At 44.8% G+C, this 20,671-nt stretch overlaps 1 protein-coding gene across 1 annotated transcript in view; it reads left to right on the plus strand.

The window, feature by feature from the left end:
• The window catches only part of LRP1 (LDL receptor protein 1), a gene marked incomplete at its 3' end in the record, with an annotated part of 81,702 nt that overhangs the window by 43,411 nt on the left and 17,620 nt on the right, over positions 1 to 20,671 (plus strand). Inside the window, exons 39-57 of the mRNA XM_028310595.1 lie at positions 335 to 493; positions 964 to 1,119; positions 2,222 to 2,461; positions 3,330 to 3,466; positions 4,923 to 5,062; positions 5,488 to 5,587; positions 8,241 to 8,496; positions 9,289 to 9,391; positions 9,753 to 9,883; positions 10,349 to 10,538; positions 11,635 to 11,803; positions 13,106 to 13,328; positions 14,790 to 15,047; positions 15,699 to 15,840; positions 16,212 to 16,432; positions 17,011 to 17,193; positions 17,914 to 18,095; positions 19,637 to 19,925; positions 20,500 to 20,661. Of these exons, the coding sequence (XP_028166396.1) occupies positions 335 to 493; positions 964 to 1,119; positions 2,222 to 2,461; positions 3,330 to 3,466; positions 4,923 to 5,062; positions 5,488 to 5,587; positions 8,241 to 8,496; positions 9,289 to 9,391; positions 9,753 to 9,883; positions 10,349 to 10,538; positions 11,635 to 11,803; positions 13,106 to 13,328; positions 14,790 to 15,047; positions 15,699 to 15,840; positions 16,212 to 16,432; positions 17,011 to 17,193; positions 17,914 to 18,095; positions 19,637 to 19,925; positions 20,500 to 20,661 (3,441 nt within the window). The remainder of the gene's footprint in view (positions 1 to 334; positions 494 to 963; positions 1,120 to 2,221; positions 2,462 to 3,329; positions 3,467 to 4,922; positions 5,063 to 5,487; positions 5,588 to 8,240; positions 8,497 to 9,288; positions 9,392 to 9,752; positions 9,884 to 10,348; positions 10,539 to 11,634; positions 11,804 to 13,105; positions 13,329 to 14,789; positions 15,048 to 15,698; positions 15,841 to 16,211; positions 16,433 to 17,010; positions 17,194 to 17,913; positions 18,096 to 19,636; positions 19,926 to 20,499; positions 20,662 to 20,671) is intronic.

A 20,671-nucleotide genomic window follows, 5' to 3' on the forward strand; every position in this document is an offset into this window, starting at 1 on the left:
CTTGTGGTGGCGTTCCAACTCAATAGCGAGTATTTTAGCTAAAGGTAATAAAAGCAAGCACTAATATAGTGCAAACATGGTTTATTAACTGCCGCCACGTGGCGCGGGCGTGGGAGTGGGGCTCACAGCCAGCAGTGCTGTGCTCGTCGTGCCAGTGGCGGATTTACAGTTTTGCCGCCCGTAGGCTAGGGGTTGGATCTTTATTTAACTTTTATCTTCTGAAATCGAGTTAGCGTCATCTGAAATCTGCCGCCCCTAGGCCGCGGCCTATACGGCCTATTGACAGATCCAGGACTGGTCGTGCTCTATGTGTCGTGACGCGGTGTGTGCGCAGGTGACGTGCTGGCGCTGCGCGTGTACGACCCGGCGACGGAGGCGGGCGCGGGCGCGTGCGCGCGGGCGGCGTGCGCGCACCTGTGCCTGCCCGTGGCGCGCGACGCCAGCGTTTGCCGCTGCGCGCTCGGCTACGAGCTCAAGGGCGACGATTGCGTCGGTATGTGTAGTTATTTATTCGAGTTAATAGAAGTGTGATTTCACTTCCGCGAAATACATGTTATTGCTAAATTTTAAAGCTTTTTAGGCCCGATTCGACCAAACTTTTATCCGTGAATAATTCTTGGTGTAACTGGCACATTGACAAATTCAGTATGGGAAATATGTCAAAATGACAAGTAGTTTATTCTGATACTAGCTGTGCCCGCGACTTCGTACACGTAAAAACTCGTTTTTGCAACATTTTTCATTGTCGCTCTGCACCTATTACTCGTAGTATGATGGTATATGGCCTATAGCCTTCCTCGATAAATGGGCTTTCTAAAACTGAAAGAATTTTTCAAATCGGATCAGTAGTTCCTGAGATTAGCGCATTCAAGTAAACCAATAAACAAACAAACTCTTCAGCTTTATAATATCAGTATAGATTAATATGCCGATGATATAAAAATGATGTGCTTCTGTTCACAGCGATCGACGAAGTGGTAGTGTATTCGTTGAGCTGGGAAGTGCGGGGCGTGTCGGCGGTGCCGCCGGAGGGGGCGGATGCCACAGAGGGGGCGGGGGGCTCGCTGCTGCCGCCCATCCCGCAGCTCACCATGGCCAGCTCCATTGACTACCTGGCGGGTAGGTATCACTAAAGCCCTGATCACACGTACCGAGTAAACGGGCGAGACAGTAAAATGTTTACTTGGTCGAGACAGTTGGGTGAGCGAATCACATACTCGAGCGCTCGGCCGAGCACTCGGCGTAATGTTCATACGCACCGAGTGCTCGGCCGAGAGCACTGTCTCGCCCATTTGCTCGGTACGTGTGATCAAGACTTAAGCGATTTACAATATAGGTCCCCATAGTTAATACTGTTCGTGGTGCATATCTGTTCTTAAAGGTTACTTAGCCTTTGATTTGTCTTCTTTCATCCGCTTTGCACTGAAAGGAAGTCGAAAAATAACTTCGATCTCCTCCTATGTTCTTCTAATTAATTTCGTTGCGGATCCAGTGACAGTTTAACTTTCTCCCGGGATAAATTTGACCTTCACTGGTTGGGTTTTTATTGGTGGTCAAGCTGTAGATCCTGGCTACACACGAGTTACAGCAGTGGGAAAGAGAGGTGGGAATAGTCCCGTTTTGAGCATCACTAAACTCGCCCACACTCGGCCTTGTCGGCACGCGCACCGACGATCGCTAAACGGCTAGAGTACCTTCTGTACTCGCCACTCTGCCCGGTGAAGCTGGAAAAGCTCTTAAAGCTAACTCTTAAAAAAAATCACTAAACTCGTCAGGGTGGATAAAAAAAATCACGATTTTTTTGATTAATTTGATTTTTATTAGGTTCTGCGATCATTTCTTTAGTTTTTCTTACGGAATACATTTTTATTTACGTAGAATTGATGTATGGAGCAGGCAACACCGCCAAAAAATATTAATTATGTGGTTATCTGAAAAATCGCAAATGTAATTGTATGGAAAAATTAAATTTGTCAGATTCTCCATACAAAATGACAATTTCATACATTAACACCTAATATTAACATTGTTTTCGAACATTACAGTTGATTAATATTAACTCCCAGCCTTTCATTAATTCCATTTTCGGTCATTGATTTAAATCAATGATTTTTATTAAAAAATTATGTAATAAAAATCGTGATTTAAATCATGATTTAAATCATGCAACCCTGAAACTCGTCTCATTTTACCTCACCAATAACTAACGACGATTCCTCAGAGGGCTCGTGGCTGTACTGGGCGGACTCGGAGGGCGGGCGCGTGTGGCGCGTGCGGCGCGACGGCACGGGCCGGCAGGCGCTGGCGGGCGCGGCCGACGCCGACGCGGCGGGCGTGGCGGTGGACTGGCTGGCCGGCAACGTGTACTGGGCCGACCCGCGCCGCGCCGTGCTCGAGGTGGCGCGGCTGGACGGCGCGCACCGCTACGTGCTGCGCGACCCAGAGCCCGCCGCCGTCACCGGTCAGTCACACCACGCGACACGTGCGCTGGGTTTAATTTCATGTTTGTTCTTTCAGCAGCAGCAGCATTAGCAGTATTTTAAGAGGCTGGAAATATACATTGCTTAAAAATGAAAAACTTATTCATAAACTAGCTGACCCGGCGAACTTTGTTCCGCCTTAATGACAATAAATAAGCAGAATTTTTTTTTTAATTTCGAATGGGATAAAAAGTATCCTATGTCCTTCTCCTGGCTCTAAACTACCTCCCTGACAATTTTCAGCTAAATCGGTTCAGCCGTTCTTGAGTTATAAGTGGAGTAACTAACACGACTTTCTTTTATATATATAGATAAACACTTTAGTTAAATCTTAGAAGTTGTATAAAATAAGTATTGAAATCGGACTGGAAACAAAAAAAGAGAATTTTGTATCGAAATAATTGTGTGTGTGTCACATTACACTCGCCCATGCAACAATATCATGGGACGCAGCGTATCGTTTTAATGTGGACAGTGATGTCACGAGATTACAAATACATAGTTGTGTCATAAATATTTCTAGAGATTATTTAAAATGGAAAGAACTGGATGATTTGATAATGCCAAGGCTACAAAAATGTGAGAAATTAAAAAATGTAATACTTCATGTGCACCCGGTGCCTTTTGTGATCTCTTACCACATTTCCACGCACTTACCTATATTATTCAAAATCAAAATCAAAAATATTTATTCAGTTTAGACCACAAGTGGCACTTATGAACATCAAATTTTCGTTGAGTCTTATTATAATATTTTATTATAATTGTCACACTGTACATTGACAATTGACATTAGTCGGCAGCTGCACAGCACATTATCTTGATGTCACGGCTCGGTTGCACTTGCAGCGCTGGCGGTGGACGCGGCGCGCGGCTGGCTGTTCGCGGCGGGCGGCGGCAGCGTGTGGCGCGCGCGGCTGGACGGCTCGCGCCGCCGCCTGCTGCACAACGGCACCGCCGTCGGCGACGTCGCGCTCGACCTGCAGGTCAGCCTCCCACCTCACGACGTTACACATGCCATGCTTGTCTGCTAAAATTGGCCTTAAGACCGCTCACATTAAGGCGTTAGTAGCGCGACTGCAGCGCGGCAGCGGCGTTTTTATAATGTGAAGGCATGCATCCGCTGTTACATAGCATTTGTCGCGCTATTAAATCGCCTAAATGTGAAAGCGATCTTAAACGAGCTAAACGAGAAAGCTCTAGAGAGAGACACCCGTGAATGCTGAGGACCAAGTCTAATTAAAAGTCTCCCACCTAACCTTTGACGCAGTGTTGTGAAAAAATATACTCTCGAATTATTTTACCAATCGAAATCAAACAGAGCGCTGTTGCAACCGATGAAAAGATATTATGACCGGCGTTAAAATATTTTTGTGACGTCATCATTTGTATATTCATTAAATGAGCAGAATGCCACAGACGGCTTCTGTAATTACAGCTGATTTCACTAATAAACAATTAAATTTACATAGTTCGAATTGTAACTATCATGCAGATACTGTCACTACATTGATGAAACAAATTTTAATGCTGGCCCTAACAGCGTATTACACTTGAAAATTCCGACGGGTTCATCCAGTGTGCATGTAGACCAGATGGAAAAGCAGTCGCTCGGCAAGTGAAAGGTCGTAGGTTCGATTCCCTCCCATTTTAGGCAGTTCAATTTTTTCATAATTTAATCTATGTGACGTCATCATTTGTCTGGGGGCACGGCAGTGCCCCCACCAAGTCGAGCAAAAAAGCGGCACGGCCGTACCATCCTTTTCTCGAAGCAATTCAGGCCATTTTCGACCGCCTGTAACTTCGTTGTGGATAAAACTAGAAGGCTGAATTTTCATTAGCTATGCAGGCATTGTAAAGACACGGTATATTTAAAATTTCATTCAATTTGAACCAGTAGTTTAAGAATTATAACGGGTCAAAGTTACTTAATTTTGTCACTCACTGACTCACTGACTCACCGATCATCAAAACTCTAAGGCACTTCTAGCAGACCTAGAAGCTTCAAATTTGGAATATAAGTAGTGTTTGGTGTATGAATCAAGGAAAAACTAAAATATTTGGGGGCACGGTAGTGCAACCGCCAAGTCGAGTAAAATTTTTCAATTTCGGTCCAGTTTTCTAGATTCAAAAAAACCAAGTCTCGCAACTCAGTTGTTCTACGGTAAAAAGTTGTGAGATCCATGTAATACCAAGTCCAGGCCAGGAAATCTTTAACGTTTTACATAAATATATTGACTTGGCCATCGCATGAAAACACGTGTAAATTAAATTATTTAGTGCGATGGCCAAGTCAATAATTTATGTAAAACGTTAAAGATTTCCTGGCCTGGACTTGGTATTACATGGATCTCACAACTTTTTACCGTAGAACAACTGAGTTGCGAGACTTGGTTTTTTTGACAAGTATTGTTTTTGATGGGTCAATTTGTTTGGTCGCAGAAAGCAGAGGTATACTGGACGGACACGTGGGAGGGCAGCGTGTGGTGCGCGCGCTACGACGGCTCGCGCGCGCGGCGAGCGGCACGCATAGCGGCCGCGGCGCTGGCCGTGCACGCCGGCCGCCTCTACTGGCTCGACCCGTACGTACATCACAATCTAACCTAACACCTCCTTTTACAATCTCACGCGTTATATTATAAATTGACGAAGTTCACAATTTCCCAAGAAGTATTTCCGTCATAAAAACATGCTTCATAAAGATGAATCAGAATCAGAATTTTATTTGCGTAAAAACATGTAGCACTTTACTGATACCTAACGCGGACTACTTGACAGAACTTAATTGAAGTTATGTTGCATTGTTTTGTATTATTCGCTGGAGGCTCGTGCACGTTCACAACACAATACTTAGTAATCCACCATCTTATCTTGTGCAGTGTCACGCTTAGACGTTGTGAACGTCGACCCTAAATACTGCTAAATACGACATTTGACTTGCTCGCCAAGAAGTCAAGATATGCCTCGTCCCAATCTTTTGTAATTGGCGATATTACTGCATGTGCAGGGCGCTGCGCGGAGGCAGCGTGGTGTCGGCGCCGCTGGGCAACCTGAGCGACCACACCGTGCTCGTCGACAACGCGGGCAGCAGCCTCAAGGACATCCTGGTGAGTATCGACATTATCGACACTAGCATGTGCTACAGAACATTCGTCACAACATGTCGATTTTTATCCACGGGTCGGGTGGATTTCGGTCTGTTACAGATAATGTTTATTTTTACGTGATTTTAAAAATTATTACTATAAGGCCCTTTTCACACAAAAATCAAAAAATCAAAATCAAAATCAAAAATATTTATTCAGTTTAGACCACAAGTGGCACTTATGAACGTCAATAGAAAATAATGAAAAAAGAAAAAGTAGTCCTTATACACGTCCCGGTTGCCGGCTAACCGGCGCCGGGTATCCGGTGGTGAAGTGTATGGGCATAGTACGTAGCTTTACACTTCACGACCGGGTACCCGGCGCCGGTTAGCCGGCAACCGGGACGTGTGAAAAGGGCCTAAGCATCAAAGACATACAGTACATAGATTTTAGAACTTAGTTTACATATTGTGATGGGCATATGACTTGAATTACAGGCATACGTATCACAAGGTCGTTTTATATTAATGTAATTTTGTAAGATATTTAGGCTGAGTTGCACCATCTTATTTAACCGTAACAGTACTTATAACCGGTGCTTTTGTATGGAGTTTGACAGATTTTTGACGTTTGTCAAAGTTAAAGAAAAATGGCGGCAACTCAGCCTTAATATTTCTGATATGCTATTTGTGAAAACTTATGTAAGGCATTTTTGATCTTAACCGCCTCATCTATATGCTGTTTGTTTTCCATAGAATAAATAAATAAATACAGGGTGTCCCAAAAACAATGGATAACCCTGTAACCATTGATAGGCCTCGCCATGGTCTCCCTAACATCCAATTTTGACCCCTGTAAAAATATCACCGTTTTCAAGATTTTTAAATTTTTGTGCATTTTTAGAAAATTGCCACCTGCGATTACTTTTTCTCATGCCATTTCTACAAATGAGGATACTTTTCAATCTAGTTTTTTTCCTTATCACAAGGGATAGTTGGGCTATCAAAAGAAAAGATTAAAGTTCAACAAACTAGTTTAACAGTATGAAAATTTTATGAAATTGCAGAGAAGAAGGAAAAAATAATTCATTGTTTCGCACTTTTGATCAGCCGTCGTGTAAAAAACATGTAGGAAGACCATCGTGCCCATTACCTTAAAAACTTCCTTGGTTAATTCAGATTCTAAAAAGGTATCACAAGCCTATGTATTCTGTGTTATTTTTATCTTATGGCTACTTGAATAGCAACTAGTATGAAAACTGCAAAAATCAGTTTTTCTCGTAATAGTTAAACTAGGACCGCATAGTGGCATTAAATACAAATGGATAATTTTTAGCGTAGGAATTTTAATAAAGCAACATTTTATCATCATCATCATCATCATTTCAGCCATAGGACGTCCACTGCTGAACATAGGCCTGTACCCCAATGATTTCATAATGACCGCTTAGTAGCGGCCTGCATCCAGCACCTTCCTGCTTACCTTTATGAGGTCGTCGGTCCACTTTGTAGGTGGACGTCCTATGATGCACTTTCCGGTACGTAGCCTCCACTTTAACCCTGCTGCCTCAGTTCTGCAAAGTACTGTGCCCTGCACATTGCCACTTCAGCTTGCTGATCCGTCGAGCTATGTCAGCGACTTTAGTTCGTTTACGGATCTCCTAATTTCTGATACGGTTTCGTGAAGAAACCCGAGCATAGCCCCTTCCATAGCACGCTGTCTAAAAAATCCACGTTTCCGAACCGTGTATTATCACGGGTATCTGTCTATAGGCACATTTATAAGGTTTAAAACAAAAATTAAGTAATCACAAAAACGCAGAACGGACGGCCAATGGGGCAACAGGGTTCAAGTGGAGGCTACGTACCGGAAAGCGCATCGTAGGACGTCCACCTACAAAGTGGACCGACGACCTCATAAAGGTAAGCAGGAAGGTGCTGGATGCAGGCCGCTACCAAGCGGTCATTATGAAAATCATTGGGGTACAGGCCTATGTTCAGCAGTGGACGTCCTATGGCTGAAATGATGATGATGATGATGATTAAATGTTGCTTTATTAAAATTCCTACGCTAAAAATTATCCATTTGTATTTAATGCCACTATGCAGTCCTAGTTTAACTATTACGAGAAAAACTCATTTTTGCAGTTTTCATACTAGTTGCTATTCAAGTAGCCATAAGATAAAAATAATACAGAATACATAGGCTTGTGATACCTTTTTAGAATCTCAATTAACCAAGGAAGTTTTTAAGGTAATGGGCACGATGGTCTTCCTACATTTTTTTTACACGACGGCTGATCAAAAGTGCAAGACAATGAATTAATTTTTCCTTCTTCTCTGCAATTTCTTAAAATTTTCATACTTTTAAACTAGTTTGTTGAACTTTAATCTTTTCTTTTGATAGCCCAACTATCCCTTGTGATAAGGAAACAAACTAGATTGAAAAGTATCCTCATTTGTAGAAATGGCATGAGAAAAAGTAATCGCAGGTGACAATTTTCTAAAAATGCACAAAATCTTAAAAATCTTGAAAACGGTGATATTTTTACAGGGGTCAAAATTGGACGTTAGGGAGACCATGGCGAGGCCTATTGATGGTTACAGGGTTATCCATTGTTTTTGGGACACCCTGTATGTAAGCAATTCATGACTTACATGGTGCACATGATTAGGTGTGGTCCCGCGCCGCGCAAACGTTCCCATCCAACGTGACGCACGCTGCCACGGAAGCGAGCAACACGCTCGACTTAGACGCCGACGCTGCCGCCGACGCCGACTTGGACTTGGACCCCGACGTGGCGGCGGGCGACGCGGCGTGGAGCACGTGCGGCGGCGGCGGCGGCTGCGAGGCGCTGTGCCTGTTCGGCGGCCGCGCGCGCTGCGTGTGCCCGCACGGCGAGCTCGCGCCCAACGGGAAGAACTGCACGCGTACGTACCCACAGAATTACTTACTAAGTAGGTATTTTATTTAATACTTTTGTGCTGTAAAGGCACATCGTTCGACTAATGTAGAACCCGTGGTAACACAAAAGTTACAGTATTGTCTCCAACTCCAATGTCGGTCCAGTATCTCGAAGTTTAAAGTATTTATTTGCAGAATGTGGTACATTATATCATGCTAATGCCCGTTTTCACCATCAATCCCCAATTTTTAAGTGACCTCTATGAAAACAAAATGCCTGTTATGTGTTACCATAGGGGTCACTTAAAAATTAGGGATTGACGGTGAAAACGGGCATAAGACTACTATAAAGTCGATGATTATTTAAAAGATAAAAATGTTTGGGATACGTTACTGCCTAGCTCGCATAAATATTTATAACTTTGTACATTTGAAAGCCTGTAAACCTTTGAAAAAGAGGCTGACAATAGTGACTTGAGTTTCTTGCGCTGCTTCTTCTCAGCACTGGCCCATTTATTGTCCTGAAGCAGTGGTAGGGTTAATACTGGGACGTGTAAAAGTGCTTTTTTTAAGCCTATTTACAGAAATAAATGAATTTTACTGAGTTTTTTTTTACTCCCCGCAGACTAGGTACAGACTTTTAGTCGACCAATAGTTGAACTCGATTCTAATTTCTTTGGAGGATCGGCCGATACCAAAGCAGTGTAATGTGCCCACTTTCATACATCTCCATACTCATTAATCGATCCAACTATCAGCTAGCTAAAAGTCAGTGGTCTGCATTTAGGCTTAAACTAAATTCCGTTAATTTTCCGCAGCGTACAAGTCGTTCATAATGTACTCGCGCGTGACGAAGATCGACAGCATCCACCTGACGGACGAGCGCGACCTCAACTCGCCCTACCCGCCCATACAGGACAAGTGAGCGCCTTCTCATCTCAGACTTCGAATCGTTTGCGTATTCATGAAAATTCGATACACAACCTTCTAATTCAACGATAACGTGGCGAACGTTACGATCTCCATTAGTTTCGTGCTACCATTTCTTGTACTAAATCTTTTAATGGCGATTCGACTATGCTAACGATTCGAAGTCGAAAGTTTTTAGTGTTAGCGGTATACCCCCTTACTAATAAAAAGTTACACAGTTACTTTTTATTAGTAAGTTTTAAAATGACATTTCCATACTAAACACTTTAAAACACTGTTCAACGAGTGTAACTTTTATTAGTAAGGGAGATAGTATCATGTAGTGTGTGTATCCTAATATGTGTGTTCGCAGGGAGCTGATGCGCAACGCCATCGCGCTGGCGTACTCGTACAACGCGTCGCGCGTGTTCTACTCCGACATCCAGCGCGGCGCCATCCACAGCGCGCGCTTCGACGGCTCCGACCACCGCGTGCTGCTCGAGCGTGAGTCGTGATTGTTGCACAAGCCTTCAAGCATGACACAGAGAACTAAAGGAATGGAGATTCTTTAGACTACCGTCACAAATTAAATTTGAACTTTTGTACACTTAGGCCCTTTTCACACGTCCCGGTTGTCGGCTAACCGGCGCCGGGTATCCGGTGGTGAAGTGGTACGTAGCTTTCACATGTTCCGGCGTAATTAATCCGGCATGCCCATACACTTCACCACCGGATACCCGGCGCCGGTTAGCCGGCAACCGGAACATGTGAAAAGGGCCTAAGGCTGAGTTGCACCATCTTACTTTAACGGTAATTATAACGATAACGGGTGTTATTTGTATGGAGTTTGACAAATTTTTGACGTTTGTTAATTTAGGATGGTGCAACCCAGCCTTAAATCAACCATGAAATCGTAACACCGCTCTGCTTATTTACTTGTTCCTCACTGCATCACACCGTTCCCCGCAGAGGTGGGCGCGGTGGAGGGTCTGGTGTACGACTGGACGACGGACACGCTGTACTGGACGTGCGCCAGCGCCGCCGCCCTGCGCGCCGCGCGCCTGGCGCCCGAGGGGGGAGGGGCTCCCCGCGCGCGCACCGTGCTGCGGCTGCGCCACGACGACCGCCCGCGTGGCATCGACATAGACCCCTGCGAGAAGTGAGTGACCCTTCTGTTGACAATAGTGACTGAGTTTCTTGCGTTTCGTCTTCTCAGCACTGTACCTCTAGCATGAACAACTTTCGTCTTCGAATCGTTTGCGTACTCGATAAAATTCGATACTCAACCTTCGAATTAAACGATAACGTGACAATTTTGATTCTCAAAATAAGTTTCGTACAACCATTTTTCATACTAAGTTCACTTTACGACACGTTCTCAAGGGTTCTGTTGTAGTTTTTGTACTAAATCTTTTGATGGCGATTCGAGTACGCAAACGATTTGAACTCAAAAGTTTTTCGTGCTAGCCGTACTGACCCATTTATTGTCTCGAAACATTGGTAGGGTTAATACTGGGACGTGTAAAAGTGCATTTTAAAAGCCTATTTCCAAAAATAAATGATTTTTATGAGTTAGTACCACAGAATAATAATAAGTATTACGTACAGAAGTTTTACTTCGCGAAGGTATTTAAAAAAATGTATGCTCAATGTCATTAACAATATGGTGTAATTTAGCCTGTCTCAAGAGTCAAGCATCATTTTGTTGACAAACGTCAGTGATCGGCACTGCGCCGAAGCTATATAATAGGGCTGACTTCGGTAAAATGATGTGACGTGAGGTGCCAAACTGCGGAAAATGGCGGAGGAAATACACGATTTAGCATGAATTATCATGAATAATATTAACTACTTATTTACCTCTCAGTGTCTTGAGGCAACTTAAAAAAGTACATTCTGTGTTTTTATTATTATTTAGGCAGTTAAATACTGCACAGTATTTAGTACACCATTTTCTTTGTTTTTTCCATCATACACAAGAATACGCGTGCGTGAGTCAATGTTCGCTCGTATGTGAGGCCTTGTCGAATAGTAATCCTGTAGGGGGCCATCGTGCGTGTTTTGTTTTCGATGTAAACTTGCAGAGATAAATAGGCCTGATAGTAGTACCAACCGGGCAACATGGAAAGCATTGGGGGAGGCCTATGTTCAGCAGTGGACGTCCTATGGCTGAGATGATGATGATGAGTGGTATGGTTAATACTGGGACGTGTAATAGTGCATTTTAAAACTCTTGTGACCCCTTTCACCCGCAGACGCGTGTACTGGACGAACTGGCGCGCCAACAAGCCGTGCATCGAGCGCGCGCTGACGTCGGGCGGCGCGCGCGCGGCCATCATCTCGTCGCGCGTGCTCATGCCCAACGCGCTGGCGCTGGACCGCGCCGCGCGCCGCCTGTACTGGGCCGACGCGCGTCTGGACAAGGTCGATAGTGATGGTCAACTCGAGTACCTAACTCGAGTTAACTCGAGTTGGGCGTAACTCGAGCCCACTCGAGTTGAATTCTCTCTGACTCGAGTTCGTAAACTGTATGGAACCGACAGAAACTGCCGGTTATTGTTGTAGATTTTTGTGTTTTATGTTCTGTTTTTGAAAAATGCCGGGCAAGAAAATCTTTAGTTTGGGACGTATTCGAATCGACGGAGAGTGGACGCGTTGCGTGTAAACAGTGTTCAGATTCATTCAAATATAGTGGAAATACGACCACATTATTAAACCACATTAAAAAAACCGGCCAAGTGCGAGTCGGGCTCGCGCACAAAGGGTTCCGTAGCAGCAACAGTTAAATCAACCTATCTCAAAAACTATAAGAGATACTTTGATCAAACCAAAAATCGTTGAAAGAGTTAATTAGCATGCATCACCTCTATTTTTTTTAGAATTTTATACCCCGTAGTTATAAAAATAGAGGGGGGGGGACATACTTTTTACGACTTTGAGAGCTGATATCTCAAAAACCGTTCACTTTAAGAAAAATGTTTTTTAGAAAACTTTATATCATTTTAAAAGACCTTTCCATTGATACCCCACACGGGTATGTACATCGAAAAAAAATTTTCATCCCTCAGTTACATGTATGGGGGGCCCCACCCCCAATTCTTTTTTTTACTATTTAGTGTCATAATTTTGTAGCGGTTCATACAACACATATTCCCATCAAATTTCATCACTGTAGTACTTATAGTTTCCGAGTAAATCGGCTGTGACAGACGGACAGACGGACAGACGGACAGACGGACAGACGGACATGACGAAACTATAAGGGTTCCGTTTTTGCCATTTTGGCTACGGAACCCTAAAAAGGATCCTAATGTTGCCATCGAGGAAAGTCAGAGTTCATTATCAACAATGAAAGTACCTAATATGAGTACTTCGACTGATTCATCGCAGTTACTTGTATTGACAACCACATTGGATGTTGAGCCTCCTCAAAAAAGGTTAAGGCACACTCAAACCCGTCACTGTGCCAAAAAAAATAACGCTAAATTTCTGGTATTAACACTTTAATTAATTTGAAAGTAAAAGATTTGTAGCTATTCAGATAGTGGAAAATTCAGGTCTAATTTTTTTAGCTAAGTATTAATGCGAAGCTAAGGGATTAAACTGGTAAAAATAAATAAAAATCATTCTCTTGTCCACCCAGGTAACTCGAGTTCAACCCGAGTCATGTGGATTTTAACTCGGATTAAATGGAGTTTTATTTTTTACGAGTTCTCCCATCATTAGATCGAGCGCGCGCACCTGGACGGCTCGCACCGGCAGCTCGTGACGCAGGAGCGCGCCTCGCACCCCTTCGCGCTGGCCGTGGCGGGCGACTGGCTGGTGTGGACGGACTGGGTGGCGCGCGGCGTGTTCCGCGCGCACAAGCTGCGCGGCGGCACCGAGGCGCTGCGCCGCGACGTGCCGCGCCCCATGGGCGTCGTCGCCGTCGGCCCGCAGCACGCCGCCTGTGAGACCGGGAACCTCGATGTCCCTCGTTTTTGAGCATGTTTCAAATTATTCACCTTTATCTACTTAGCCATTTGCAAATGAAAGTCTAGATGCGAATAGACCATAGGCTGTTGACGAGTTATTTTCTCATTAAGCAGATATTTAAAGAACTTTAGTGCCCGTTTTAATTTAATTTTGTTTTGAAATAATTTTACTCACCATTGTTTATCTGAAATAAATGATATTATTATTATTTGTACGCTTTGGCTCACGGGTCAAAAGTGGTCCGGTCCTTTATAAGGCTTGCGTGGGGATACAGATCCAACACGTAGAGGCCGTTTTAAGCGCAAAATAATCGATAAAAGTGAAAGTGGTGCACATGCTGGATCTAGTCTGACTATATCATGGGATGTAGCCAGAGACCATCCCCAGCTTGTGCACAGGAGCTATTGCAGTTATTGGAGAATGGACTAGGGTTATGGATGAAGGATGGATGGACTGGTTACTGGGCTATGGATGGAGACTACGGGACACCTGTCTGGTTCATAGTCTTGGACTGAAAAAATGGCAGGCGGTGACTAGCCAGCGACTGAATGGGCCCCCCCTGGCGTCATGAGTCGTATAGACCGGACTGAGGGGCAACATTGGCGTCTGCCAGCTCAGGGGTGTAGAGAGGTGTGCTGCGCTTTCTCCGAAGTTACTCGCGGCGTTATGCCCTTTAACACTTCCACCCCTGGAGCATATAGCTCTAGCGACTCCACTCTGGCCGGCCGGTTAAGCCAAGTCAGAGGTGAAAGTCCTGCAGACCCTCTCGGATTCCACTTCGGCAAGCCGAAGACGAGGGTCTTGACCGATTCTCGGGAACACTCGGATTAACAACTGGCCCCGTGGTGTCGCTACTCACCAACAGTTCGAAAAGCTGCCCTGCGGGGCTTATTATTATTATTATTTAGTAACAATTAAATAAAATAATAATAAAAGTTACCAATAAAAATTGATACCGTTAGGTTAGGTAGGAATAGTTTTGACCGCCGCTAGAGTGAGATCCAAAAAAGTCGGAATTGAATAATTTATTTATAGTAGCGGTTTTAGTTCGAAATAATTCTAGCCGATTTAAAATGAATATTTATTTTATTAATTAGGAAAACCAACAGCAATACAAATACAAATAATGAGGCCTAAAATTATGTATCTGCTTAGCCATTCATAGGTAATCGCAAATGGAAGTCAAGATGCAAATAGACTATACTAGCTGATCCGGCGAACTTTGTTCCGCCTTAATGGCAATAAATAAGCAGACTTTTTTTAATTTCGAACGGGATAAATAGTATCCTATGTCCTTCTCCTGGCTCTAAACTACCTCCCTGACAATTTTCAGCTAAATCGGTTCAGCCGTTCTTGAGTTATAAGTGGAGTAACTAACACGACTTTCTTTTATATATTTTATTATATAGATTATAAGATGCAACATGTCGTGCAGGCTCGTCGGACCCGTGCGCGGTGCTGAACGGCGGCTGCGCGGAGGAGTGCCACTCCGAGGGCGGAGTAGCGCGCTGCGCGTGCGGCGCGGGCCGCGTGCTGGCGGCGGACGGGCGCGCGTGCGGCGCGGCGGGCGGCGCGTGCGGCGCGCGCTGGGCGTGCGCGGAGGGCCCGTGCGTGCCGCAGGCGCTGGTGTGCGACGGCGTGCCGCACTGCAGCGCCGAGCCCGACGCCAGCGACGAGGACCTCTACTACTGCAGTGAGTGTGACGCAGGAGTAGGGGTAGGGTTCTCTGGCTCGCGGTCGTTCAACATAATCGGATTATCTCCTTGTTTATACCACATGAAGCAGTAAAGATATTATTATTATGATTATGATCTCATTCACCAACTAGATTAGTGAATACCTAGGTTCCTACTTTTAGGATAGTTCTAAGCTTTTTAATTAAGTCAGCGCAATTCAGAACTCGATTAAAAAATATGTCTAAATAATTATAAACTTTCGATATATAGATATTATTTCCCAATTCCCTACTACTATCCGCGCCCATGAGGAGCGTGTGTGAGCTGCGCTGACGTGTTATTTATTTATTTGATACACTAACAAAGTCACATATACGTAGTTCAAAAATTTTAACATAGCACACATTTTTTCTTCTTATACACAGCATTTCTTTTTGCAAGTTTAAGGTACTTATACACTAAATAAAAACAAATTTAAGTGCCGTGCTATAAAAAGGTTTATAGTCCGGTCGCCGAGCACGTAGAATTTCGAATTTCGGACGCCCGTCGCCCAGTCGCGACAGCAATATAATTAAACACGCGAGCGATAAGGATGGGTAGCTTGGGGTCATTGGACGAAATTCTACGTGCTCGGAGACCGGGCTAGTAATTGACGTTTTATGTTGCAGCGTCGCGCGTGTGCCCGGCGGGCTGGGAGCGCTGCGCAGCGGGCGGGCGCTGCATCGCGGCGACGGCGCGCTGCGACGGCCGCGCCGACTGCGACGACGGCAGCGACGAGGACGACTGCGACTGCCCGCCGGCGCAGTTCAAGTGAGTGCTTCAATAACTCCGGTGACAGAGAGATAGGAGTGTTCGTTCTGGACAAAGACTTCCCCCAAGGATTTCCACAAAGACCGGTCCTGGCCTATTTATGAAGCCCATAGTATTTAAGCGACCACGTCTTAGATCCATAAGTCATTACTGGCTAGACATACTGGTCAAAGACTTTTGTCTTGAGACACTGCAGTATTTTGGACGTAAGAATATAGCGAAGCATAGAAGAATAGAAGTTAGTGTACCGTGTGAATAACTCTTACGCTACCGCTTTGGGCGACCGAAGCGAGCGCAGTCCTATCACTATCAAATCTATAGTCGAGTAGGTTTTCCTCCGAGTATGCTCCAATCACAATCCCGTCCGGCAGATGCTCGTCGGGCGGCTGCGTGAACGTGTCTGCGCGCTGCGACGGCGCCGTGCAGTGCCCGGACGCGTCGGACGAGCGCGCGTGCCCGGCGGCGTCGTGCGCGGCGCTGGGGCCGGACGCGCGCGCGTGCGCCGGCGGCCGCGCCTGCTACCTGCCGGCCTGGGCCTGCGACGGCAGCGCCGACTGCCCCGACGGCTCCGACGAGATGGACTGCCCCACAGGTATCCCGTTTGTGTTAGGAAACATGTCGAGTTCATCGTTTTCTTTTCATAATTTTTCAGTAGATTTAATTTCTGATAAATATAAATAAATAAATATTATAAAAAGGAAACATTGCAATGGGCTCCAAAATTATTGGATCGATCTGAGAAATTATTTCATCGTTAGTTCGTCGTAGTAATTATTTCATCGTTCTACATGTTGGAAATCGAAAGAGGTTTTAAAACTTTTTTTATTTTAAAAATCAATATAACATTTCTTTACATTTGACAGCTAAAAGGGTTGTTTTATTTCAATAAATAATAATTATTATTTTATTATTTAAAACAAATTACATAGTATTTCCAAATATTAATAATGACCATTGACGATGTCACAAAAACCAGTTTTGGTTTTACCGTGCACCGCTGATTCGACATCAGACTCAATCATTCAGAGCATAAAGTTAAATATTTACTACTACTACTACTACTAGTTAAACATTAACCATATTTTAATTCAAATTTTATGTTGATCACAACACTGTTGTCCCTGATAGTTACCTGATAATAAACAAATAATCGCCGTATTTGTTCCCCAGTCGATCCTCCAACGGAGCCCAGCACCTTGGCGGGCGACGTGTGCGGGCCGGAGCAGTTCCGTTGCGGCGGCGAGGACGGGACGGGCGGGACGGGCGCGGGCGCCGAGTGCGTGCCGCTGGCCTGGCGCTGCGACGGCCGCATGGACTGCGCTGATGGTTCCGACGAGACGCTACACTGCAGCCGTACGCACGCTTTCTATCTCCGTAACTTAAACCTTTACCCGGTAGTGGCTGAATTGTTGCCAACATGTTTTTAACTTTATTGAGTTAACTTAAGGTTAAAAAACAATGAAAAATAGTTTTCTCTATACCAGTTAAAAGGTTGAGCCTTGTTCCCACTTTTCATTTATTTTTATTTCATTTATTTATTTATTATTCATTATTGAGCAATTACATATTTGATCCAAATAGCGTCCTAAATCCTCTTTAGGTTTGTCTAGACACTATTGTTCTCTATACAAATATTTCGAGTAGTTTAGTCGAATGGCAAGTAATTTAATTAGCTACGCATCTTTAAAAACCAAAAATGTAGTCGAGTAGGATACTAAATCATTTTGTTGAGCCAGAGACGCATGGCACTCCCTGCCAAAAACAGTTCAAAATGGATTGGCCCGACTAAATGTTTTAGTAACCTACTCGACCAATTTTTTAGTGTTTAAGCTAGTTCAGCTACTAAGTCACTCGCCAATCCACTAACACCCGTATTCACAAACGATGCTTGCTTAAGTGAAACAGGAAATCGAACGCACAGCGTTGAATAGAGCTCTGTGATTGGTTCGTGTGTGAGGTCACACATGTATACGTTCACGCGCACTGAGACTTTATGGTAATGTTTGTGAATACGGGAGTAAATTACACGACTATGCAAACAAGTATTTCCTCCGACACCGCTCCTCTCCGCAGGGCACGGCGCGAACATCACGTGCACAGCCGATCAGTTCGCGTGCGGCGCGCGCGGGCCGTGCGTGGCGGCGAGCGCGCGCTGCGACGGCGCGCACGACTGCCCCGGCGCCGCCGACGAGGCCGCGTGTCCTTGCCCGCCGCGCGCCTTCCGCTGCGCCGCCTCGCGCGTCTGCGTGCGGCAGGTCAGTACACAAACATCCAAGACTCCACAGTGACGAGCTTACTTCTGAGCTTTTTACTGTGCAAACTTAGAAAAGTTTTTGATACAGACCCATCAAAATATGGAGTTAGAAAGTAAATAAATCAAGATTGAGTATGTATTTCTCGATAAGATATCGATAATTAAAAAAAATGAGAATCCGTATTGGTTAATGTAGGGACACATTACACCTAGGTACATCGGTTGCTTAGTGTAATTGGAGGAAAACCGACGTGTGTGTGTGCCTATACCGTGCCCAGACTTAGATGTATGTGTGAGTTTTTTCAGTTTATTACATGACGATGAACCAACTGGTTGTTGTATCCTTTTCTTCAAACCTTCTACATAAAATAGTTGAAGTCAAGTGGATTATTCATAACTCAAATAACCTAAAATTAAGTAATAAATATCCCCAGTTTGAACATTATTTTATCTGGGGGCACGGCAGTGCCCCCACCAAGTCGAGCAAAAAAGCGGCACGGCCGTTACCATCCTTTTCTCGAAGCAATTCAGGCCATTTTCGACCGCCTGTAACTTCGTTGTGGATAAAACTAGAAGGCTGAATTTTCATTAGCTATGCAGGCATTGTAAAGACACGGTATATTTAAAATTTCATTCAATTTGAACCAGTAGTTTAAGAATTATAACGGGTCAAAGTTACTTAATTTTGTCACTCACTGACTGACTCACTGACTCACCGATCATCAAAACTCTAAGGCACTTCTAGCAGACCTAGAAGCTTCAAATTTGGAATATAAGTAGTGTTTGGTGTATGAATCAAGGAAAAACTAAAATATTTGGGGGCACGGTAGTGCAACCGCCAAGTCGAGTAAAATTTTTCAATTTCGGTCCAGTTTTCTAGATACATAACTGCTGTCTACAAAATACAAAAAGAAATGAGATCCCATCAAAAACAATACTTGTCAAAAAAACCAAGTCTCGCAACTCAGTTGTTCTACGGTAAAAAGTTGTGAGATCCATGTAATACCAAGTCCAGGCCAGGAAATCTTTAACGTTTTACATAAATATATTGACTTGGCCATCGCATGAAAACACGTGTAAATTAAATTATTTAGTGCGATGGCCAAGTCAATAATTTATGTAAAACGTTAAAGATTTCCTGGCCTGGACTTGGTATTACATGGATCTCACAACTTTTTACCGTAGAACAACTGAGTTGCGAGACTTGGTTTTTTTGACAAGTATTGTTTTTGATGGGTCTTTCTTTTTGATAAATTATTGTATGATTCGGTTCAAAGGTTGTCGTGAAATGCAATGAGGGCTATCGTTTTAGCGCTCACCAGTTAGCGCCACTGTAGAGTAAGGTCTTGTCACTTGCTAGTAGCGAAGACAGTAGCACCAACTGGTGAGCGCTAAAGTGGTACGAGGACTATCGCATTTGCACTCATCAAGATGGCGCCACTGTAGAGTAAGGTCCTGTCAATCGCCAGGGCTGCCAACTGTTAAATATAAAAACGATAGCCCTCATTGGTTTGAAACTCGTTTACATCGATACTTGTGCAGGAAGCGTTCTGCGACGGCGACGCGGACTGCGAGGACGGCTCCGACGAGCCACCGGGCTGCTCGCACGGCACCTCAGCAGGCGAACCAAGCGTGGAGCCGACGGAACCTTTACCAGCGCCCGCGGAGCCACCAAGGCCCGCTGTGCACCCGCTGTGCGCGGCGGCCGGGCCGGGCGCGCTGTACTGCGCCGGGCGCTGCCTGCCGCGCGAGCTGCAGTGCGACGGCCGCGACCACTGCGAGGACGGCGGCGGCGGCGGCGCCGGCACCGACGAGGACCCGCTCGTTTGCAGTCAGTACTTTTCTCTGTAGTTATTTAATTTTTAGCGTTTATTTACTTATTAGGTACAGTCAGCGTCAGATTGATTGAAGCGTCTAAGATAACCAAAATGATCTGATATTCAATATTTCAAATAAATGTAACCAGTCAAAGTAAGCATATTGTTCATGGCATCTAAAGTAGTCAATATATCTTAGCAACACTGATCTCAATTTTATATGAGCTGTCAGGATGTTCAAAAATACGTATGCAGGTATGACATAGAAACGCATGATGTGTATATGATCTCAATTACATACACAGCATTAAGAGTTGCATAAACTAATTAGAAAATTTTAAATAACTTGAAAAAATCGAACTGCCTAAGGACGCAACAATTATAGCCAGATACTTAGTCAAAGCTGATTTATGTTCACAATTGTGTCATGCGCTTTATTTATTTATTTTTTCATATTTTTTAGGGATAGTACATTAGTAGAGCTACTTCCCCTAATCAGTTTGATTCACCCATTCTGGGACACCCTGTATGTATAGCTCGCGACATCAGCGACTCGTTAAGCGTTACCGACGGCCTTCCCTTGCGCAGGCTCGTTCGCGACGGCGTTCGGCGGGCCGGACTCGCCGCTGGCGGCGGCGGCGGCGTGCGCGCGCGGGCTGTGGCGCTGCGGCTCGGGCGCGTGCGTGCCGCCGCGCGCGCTGTGCGACGGCGCCGACGACTGCGGCGACTACAGCGACGAGCGCGCCTGCAGTGAGTGCCG

This window comes from Ostrinia furnacalis, unplaced genomic scaffold (assembly GCF_004193835.3).
Source record: "Ostrinia furnacalis isolate ACB-3 unplaced genomic scaffold, ASM419383v2 OfSCF3046, whole genome shotgun sequence".
In the NCBI taxonomy this organism is placed as follows: domain Eukaryota; kingdom Metazoa; phylum Arthropoda; class Insecta; order Lepidoptera; family Crambidae; genus Ostrinia; species Ostrinia furnacalis.